This window comes from Typha latifolia, chromosome 6 (genome assembly GCF_019914945.1).
Source record: "Typha latifolia isolate L0001 chromosome 6, TyphaL0001v2, whole genome shotgun sequence".
Classification (NCBI taxonomy): domain Eukaryota; kingdom Viridiplantae; phylum Streptophyta; class Magnoliopsida; order Poales; family Typhaceae; genus Typha; species Typha latifolia.
This window is the reverse complement of record NC_133091.1, coordinates 4,889,700-4,898,303: the sequence shown is the minus strand read 5'-3', so window position 1 is coordinate 4,898,303 and position 8,604 is coordinate 4,889,700. Positions and strand designations below refer to the sequence as shown.

At 35.7% G+C, this 8,604-nt stretch overlaps 1 protein-coding gene across 1 annotated transcript; it reads left to right on the top strand.

Annotated features, from left to right (window-relative positions):
• The first annotated feature begins 3,997 nt into the window (after positions 1-3,997).
• LOC140790321 (acyl transferase 5-like) lies at positions 3,998-7,184 on the top strand. The gene is made up of 2 exons (XM_073140347.1): positions 3,998-4,605; positions 6,170-7,184. Exons 1-2 carry the CDS (start codon positions 4,198-4,200, stop codon positions 7,007-7,009), a joined length of 1,248 nt encoding a protein of 415 aa, XP_072996448.1. The 5' UTR covers positions 3,998-4,197; the 3' UTR covers positions 7,010-7,184.
• The last annotated feature ends 1,420 nt before the right edge of the window (positions 7,185-8,604 follow it).

Sequence of the window (8,604 nt, the reverse complement as noted above, 5' to 3'; positions counted from 1 at the left end):
ATTCCTATTCCATAATTAAATGACGACTATGTGATATTTGTAGTTATATGTCTCTGGCGAACTAAATTTGGATTAATTTGGATGTAAGAAAATTATAATATTTTTATAGTGGTAGCCCTATGAGTTAAGGTTCCAATGATTCTAATTTTACGTGAACGTACGTAGGGATAAAAACTTATAAATAAAATAATAGAAAAATGTTAAAAGAGGGCAAAATAGTAATTATCCTATGTCGCGGTGGTCGTCAGAGGGCGACGGATGGCCGTAAAGTTTGTTGGCTCGTGGTTGAAGATAGTGGCTAGGGTTTGGATGCTTGAAAGGGTTCTATTGTGAAAATCAACTCCTATAAAAATTAGGGCGATCTAACGGCTATAATAAAGGTTAAAAATAATAAGAATAATTTGGCTAAACTCATTATAAAAAATAAAAATGATAAGAATAATTTGGCTAAACTCATATTCATGCAATGATAATAATCAACACATAACCGCTCCTATTTATAGAAGTAAAGTCCTAGCGGATCGGGTCCACATGCAGATTATCTAAATTATTTAAAATTTGAAGTAATAAAATAAAATTAATTAACTAACTTAATTTGATTCGACTTAAGTCAACTGACTCGGCTGATTTAACCCACATAGTCGAATCGTGTCAATTATATTGCATAGTGGCTTGTCAATATATTGGAGATTTGCAATGACTACCTCTCCAAAAAAATTTGAAAATTTGCAAAGAATCTGAAGTATATGTCTTTCTAGTTTTCTTCTCCAAAAGTGGCAGAATATAATAACGTTGAATCCGCCATCTTCTACCATTAAACCCAATCACAAGATATTTAGTACGTGTTTGGCTCTCTGTATAGCATGAAAGGGATATTAATACCTACATCTCACCTTTTCCCCATATTATATATGGTAGCTCAGCAGTCAACATGAGCTCCATTTCTCCATAGAAATGAAAGTAAAAGCTTTAAAAAGCTATCTAACCATGGATAAGAACAAGACGAGTGGCCACTGTCGCTCTCTAGTGCATGGTTGAAAGTGACAATTCCCTTATTCAACGGAGACTTGCTTGATCAAAGTAGGTAACTATTGTGATCACTTTCCTTCCAACTTGCAAGTTCCACCTAAACATCACAGAGCCGTTCCGCCAACCTAGCGACGACAAGTGGCGGATCCAAAAAGGACGCCCTAGTGTTAATTACCCCATTTGAGTTGATAGGAAGGTTAAATCCATTGAGGTTAATTACTGGGTCAATGAGAGGCAAGCCTTTGCTTCATCTTTACAACCCCAAGCAAGACTGGGTGTAAGCACAAAAGTGTTACAACCTAATTAGATTACTTCCAAACTTATTTATTTCCTAGAATAGATTATTTTATTTTATTTTATATTTTATAATCTAACACTCTTCTCATTGCTTAGTGTTTAATTTATAAAACTATATAATTGCTAATTATTTACTTATTTTTAAGAAATTATGCTTCTACTAAGTTTGTTTCAAAAACACGTTCTTCTGATCAAAATTCTTTTTTCTTAATATCTGAGAAAGAAAATTAGGACAGGCGACGGACGGCATGCTGAGGCCAGAGGGTCGTTAATTCCCTTTCTGCCCGTACAAGTTAGTTAAGACTAACGCTTCTTGATTGTATGCATAGGTAGGTTGTATTGCTTTTCATCCATCCTAATCGTCACCAACTTGATTGTGCTTCGCGGAGTCACGTTCGTAAAGTATTATATTTTACGACAAAATATAATTTCGATTTGATGCCTTGAAAGTCCTTCGCCGACACCCACGAATTCTAGAACTATTAGCCCTGAAATAATCTTCTTTTAAAAGAGATCTTTTTATTCTCATATGGTAACTCAACAATAATTTACTTTTTTTATATATATACTAATTCATCCTTTATTTCATAAAGCTTTTAAAAATTAATTTAATAATACTTTAAAATTACTATTTTACCCCCCTAAATTAAACAGCACCTAATTATCAATGGTATTTTCAATATAAATACCATTATCACCAATTCTCTATACTAATTCAACTACTAATATATATTATGTTTTTATGTGTATAATTTTTGTATGCTATATTTAAACATATGAAAGATAATAGAGTGTGCAGTCATTTACTTCGTATAAGTGTAATTTGAACTCTGAGGTCTAATATTATACTAGGTAATCAGTTTATCAAGTATTTTTATTTGATTCGAGAGAAGTGGTTGCTAATAATAGGCTACTAATATATATTATAACTTTAATAATTATGAGTCTCAAAGATAAATAAATATACACGCCAATAATTAGTCTCGAGTTTTCCTTTTTAACTTTGATATATGGCATATGCTTCGATGTTGAAAGAATAAATGTTTTAAGCAATTAATGACAACTATATGTATCTTCGCATATATGACACTCTTATCTGTATAAATTTATAATATCTTCTCGTCTTTGAGATTTTATCTATGGCATAGAACATTCTATATATCAACAATGTTAGAAAAGACATTATAGCTAGCAGACAAATATTATTGACTTTGTCTCTATTTTTTGTCCAGTAATGAGCTCTTAATCGGTAAGCTAGATGAAAAGATACCTCTCTTCAATATATAAGATATATATTCAAGAAATGAGTCATAATAAGTTCAAATCATCTTTATATGATAAATCCAATAAAAAGTAACCCTACAACCTCCATTATTGATGGATAAGACTCAACCATTATTCTGACTAGTTTCTTATAAGGGTTCTTGAAATCTAGATGCGAAATTGCTTTGAAGTAGTGTTGTTACCTACTCTGCCATCTTCTTGTTGAGTGGACTGATAGAGTAGTTTACAATGTAAGAATTACTTTTTATTCACTATTTTCTACACAATTGCATTCAAAGCTTTCAATTATGGCGGTACTACATTTATTATTAGAAACCAAAAATAGCTTATGTATAAGTATATTATATATATATATATATTATATTTCTTTTGAAAAGATAAAAAGATAAAGAGAAAAAGAAAACCAACAAATAAGACGAGTACATGTGTCTTTAGTTTTTATGTGGCATATGTACAGATGTTACGTGCCCACATGATAATACAAAAGCAAAAGCCAACCTACAAGTATGTTGAGATCCATTTGACCAAGAGATCAGCCACTGGGGGAGACGGGATTGGTGCAAAATTGACACCCATACCTGGACCCCACCACATAAATTCTATACAATTTTTTCCAATGGCCGGTGGACCGCAAGTCTACCTGGGTCCCACCATTATTCAAGTTTAATTTTGGTAACAATGACACACTGGCATTTCTCCAGAGTCGGATCCAACTCAAATCTATATTAATATTTTTAATTATAAACAAATGAGAACTGGTAGTAGAGAATAGATTCTTTTTTTTTTTAGATTAAAGAATTTTTAATCTTATATGATAAAAGTATTTTAAGCTAAAAGGAAGGAATAGAAAAAATGTTGCTAAATCCATCATTGCATCAATGCACGCAGCAGCAATAACTAATTAATTAAAGTATAATTATTACATTTCCTCTTTATTATGATTACTTTAATCTGCTCACTAATATTATATATATATATATATATATATATATAAGTAAAAAAATTAAAATACATAAAATTTGGTTTTAATTTTTATCAGTATTACTGCCAAAGTTTTGTTTCATGCATTAGATAGTAACTTAGTCACACAGTGAGAAAATAGTTTTTAATGAATATTTTTAAATCACCTAACAATCAGACAGTAATGTAACATTTTTTTTTTAAATTGAATCTTGACCGTTTCAATGGCTTTCAAGGAGTAGAGATGGTTATAATTTTCAGAAAGAAATTAGAGAAATAAATATTGTTTTATTATTAATTGAACATATGAGTATATGTATAACTTTGCTTATGTTGATAGATTTTGCTGTTGTTTAGTATTTTAAAAAATATTTTAAATGATTTTGGGCCCCCATTAAAATTACCATGATACGCCACTGGGAATAGTGATGCTTATCTTTATTTCTATAACTCTTCCAGCTCACGGGTTACCTACTACCAAATAAAGAATTCAATCTCTCTCCAAAAAAAAAAACACCCTAACACTCGTTGGCTTCTTCTATAAATATATAAGATCTTACAAGCCTTTGAGCTCACACATACATTGCATAGCCCCAAACTAACTTTAACGTGCAGTATTAGCTAACCATGGCCTTCTCAGTGACAAGAAAATCCGGCTGCCTCGTCAGCCCTAGCGAGCCGACGCCGGTGGAGACTCTCTACCTATCCATCATCGACCGCGTCGCCGGCCTGCGGCATCTCGTCCGGTCGCTCCACGTGTTCAAACGCGGCCAAGAGCCGGCGAAGGTGATCAAGGAGGCTTTGTCCAGGGCACTTGTCCAGTACTATCCTTTCGCCGGGCGGTTCGTCGACTCCGAGCACGGCGACGTTCGCGTCGCGTGCACCGGCGAGGGCGCGTGGTTCGTCGAGGCAACTGCGGATTGTAGCCTGGAGGACGTGAAGTACCTTGATCACCCTCTTCTTATCTCTCAGGATGAGCTCCTCCCTGAGCCATCCCAGGAGATTGAGCCCATTAATTTACCTGTGATGATGCAGGTATATAATTTCACATGCATGCATATAGTTTTCCTGTGATCCCAAATGATACCGTGAAAACTAGCCATCTTTCATATATATATATATATAGTTATTAAGTTACTGTACTCCGAAGAGATTAAGCTGTCAAGAGAAAGAGAACAGTAGTTATTTATGTTTCATATTCTAAATATTTTTGGGTACATAAAAGATATTTAATAGGCCTGGTATGATTTCAACAAAGAAAGTTCTGGAACTGATCAACTATTCTAAAAATTTAAGGGGCTAGTGAATGATGATTTTTATCTTTTATATTTACTTTTATATAGTTTGACGTACGTCCACTTTAAATTAAAGATTACACCAAGGAAGGTCGAACTCAAGGTTTGGTGTGATGGTGTTATCCTTTTTAACTTATTTATGACATAAGATTTGACTAGATTTGTTGGGTTTGGTTGGAGGCATAATGATTACATTACTTATGTTGTAGAAGTAGTCGTAGTGAGAAGAGACCATCTGTGTGCAACTCACCGGTAAGTGGAGGAAGTGGCAACTGACCATGCGCATGTATATTTGTACCATAGTATGGAGGTAGATCTCTAACATATGGATCGCCACTATCATATAGTGGCAATCATTTAGTACCAGAATGGAGAATAGTTACGGAATATTGACATCTTAATCATATCACGGTGTCAGAAAATATGCATGAAGTCAAACATCCAACAATGGATATTGGATGAGTGTGAAGATTTATATTCTTTGATCTCATATTACTCTTGCTATAAGATGTAAATATTATGATTATATAGATGGTTTTTTAGAAATCTATGAATATTATGATTATGATTATGATTATGATTATGATTATTATTATATAAATATACCATTCATAACCATATTAGGTATTTCAACTTATATATCTTCATGTATGCTAAAGTTACGCATTTAACTCTCTTGTTGTAGTTTAGACCAAATTACAATAATTACTTAAGTATTAATGGGATGCAGAAAAATTTAATTACCATTATAGATGTATAGTCTGATTTATTGATGGTAAGAGTAATTTAGTCATTTAACAACTTGCTTATGATAAAAAAAATATTAGCATAAATAATGGTGCAAGTGGTTTGGCCATTTGTACGATGTTTTTTTCTTTGATAAAAAAATTCTAGTAATTATAATTTTATCTGGACCTACAAGTGGGTTAAGGGCTTATTTAAAGTCAATATATGTAAATTGAAGAATAAATTGTAATTTGACCAAACTTTCACTTAGGAGACACACCTACCTAATATTTTTAAGAGTCATAATATGACCAATAAAATAACAACAACGCATTCTCTTTATTAATCTTTATTTCATTCTGGTTGACCAAATTTAAATCCCTCATCTGACTTCGAACATCGAATTAATTAACTTGTTTAACTTCTTTGTTGATGTTCTGTTGGGAAACATTAAGAGATTTGGAAGAACGCTACTTAGTTAGTTAGAAATTATAAAAAATGGTTAGGTGGACTAGTGGTGCTTACTTCGGATCTTAATTTCTGGCACTGTTTTGATCCATCATCATCGTCATCATCAGGTAACAGAGTTCACATGTGGCGGATTTGTCGTGGGCCTCATCTCGGTCCACACTATCGCCGATGGGCTCGGCGCGGCCCAATTCATCAACGCCATCGGCGAGCTTACACGTGGCTTGGCGAAGCCCGTGGTCACCCCGGTCTGGTCCCGGGAGCTCATCCCTAACCCTCCGAAGTTGCCGCTCGGCCCACCGCCGACGTTCTACGCCTTCAAGCTTCAGTACTACACTCAAGACATATCGCCGGACCACATTAACGACATCAAGGCGCAGTACTTCGAGTCCATGGGACAGAGGTGCTCAACCTTTGATGTCTCCATTGCCAAGGCCTGGCAAGCTCGTACCAGGGCAATCAACTTGGATCCAAACGAGGAAGTCCATGTTTGCTTCTTTGCCAACACTCGCCAACTGTTGCACCAAGTGAAGCCCTCAGAAGGTGGCTACTATGGAAACTGCTTCTACCCAGTGACAGTCACCGCTACAAGTGGCAAGGTTGCTGCCATAGATCTCATCAACGTTGTGAAGATAATCCGAGATGCTAAAGCTAAATTGCCTGGAGAATTTGCTAAGTGGGCTGTGGGAGATTTTAAGGAGGATCCGTATGAGCTATCGTTTACGTACAACTCGTTATTTGTCTCGGACTGGACTAGGTTGGGTTTCCTTGAGGTTGATTATGGTTGGGGGCCGCCGGTCAATGTCGTGCCGTTTGCGTACTATGATTTCATGGCGGTGGCTATCATCGGAGCACCGCCGTCTCCGAAAAAGGGTGCACGGATAATGACGCAGTGCGTTGAGAAGGAGCACATGCAAACATTCCAAAGTGAAATGAAGGCCTTCTCCTGAACCAGCTACTACTATTTTTTTTAATAAGTTTCAACTACTGTTGATCTGTATATGGCAAATCCTAAAAAATGCTATGTCTATTTATCAAGTAATCAGTACTTGTCTTAATTGTACGTGAAATTTAGCTAGAGTTTGGATGTTTTAAGTACTCATAAATGTATTGGTTTCTTTAATATTTTTAGTTGTTGGAAAGTATAATTCAGTGATCTGTTTGCATTCTTCCTTCCTTTCTTAAAGGAAATACAATTTCCATATCTTACTGGTAGGCAGGCTGGTACGGTATTGGTAGACAACCTGATATGGACCATCTTCCACAGGAAAGTTTAAATATGGGGAGCAATAAGAGGGCACATACGGCGAGCAATAGTATAAAAGTTTATTACCACATATTTACATCTATTATTAGCAAAGGAAATAGTCAGCTTATCCAAAATCGCTAATTTTTCTCTAGAGATCAAGAAGCTCCACTCTAAACTAGGCCCATTTCGAGCTTTGCACTTGTCTACGAGCCAAAGCCTAGTCCATAGCCTAACCCACCCGAGCCAAAGCCTATGATGAGAACTCAACACATAAAAGCTTAACCAACATTGCCTAGCCCAGTTGGGCTTAGGCTAGTCCACAAGGGGCCTGGGTTAGCCCAACTTGCAAGGGATCATCACCTTCCTCTCTCACTCTCTTCCAAGAAATGACAAGGAGAAAGGTAAAGTCAACAACCACCTATAGCCGGTCAACCAATGGAGATAAGGGGGAAGGGAGGGTCGCCAAAGAAGATGGCCATGACTAGATGGGGTCCAACATGCATAGGATGATAACCGACAAGTTAAAAGAAGAGGTCGAGATGGGATTGATGAAAAAAGTGGGAGGGGGGACACTATAAGGCTTTGGGCAAGGGCGGAGATGGTTGGGAAGGCAAGGATAGCTTAACATTTATAGTGGCCCAAGGCAAAAATTCTAAATAGAACCCTTCCTAAAACAAGTAATAGTAAATTATAAAAATTAAACACATATTAAAATTACATTTTTATTACAAAAATAGAGGCGAAGTGATTTATTATATGAAAATGTATCTATAAACAATATAATGCCCTTTTAATATATATATATATATATAATAATAATAATAATAATAATAAATATGTATTTAGAAATAGAAGGCTCTTTTTAAGTGGGTCCTTAGCTAAGCCGCCGCCTCAATAACTTAACTATTGAGCTAGCCCTGGGGAAGGTGGTTGAGGGGTCGCGGAGTCCTGAAGTAGATGGTAGTGAGATAATACGACAGTAAAATCGGTGCAAATAAGGGCGCCATCAATCAGTCAACCTAGCCATTGTTGGTTGTTGGAAGGAGACTCAACCGAAGCAGTCCACTTGCGTATGCTACACAACCTTGAAAGTCATTTGTCAAACCTTGTCACCCGACCAATTCAACCTCTTGATGGTGAGCGGTTGAGAAAACACACAAACAAGCTAAGACAACATAATTTAACAAGGGAAAAAAGGAAGGGGGCATACTAATGACTCTGACGATAGAAGTTGTCACTAAATTCCAATTATGACAATAACAAAATAAAAAGAAAGAGAGAGCTTGAGAGAGAGAG

Coding starts and splice junctions, on each gene's coding strand:
- LOC140790321 (XM_073140347.1), top strand. CDS start 4,198: ATGGCCTTCTCAGTGACAAGAAAATCCGGCTGCCTCGTCAGCCCTAGC. Junction 4,606..6,169: donor ATTTACCTGTGATGATGCAG/GTATATAATTTC, acceptor CGTCATCATCAG/GTAACAGAGTTCACATGTGG.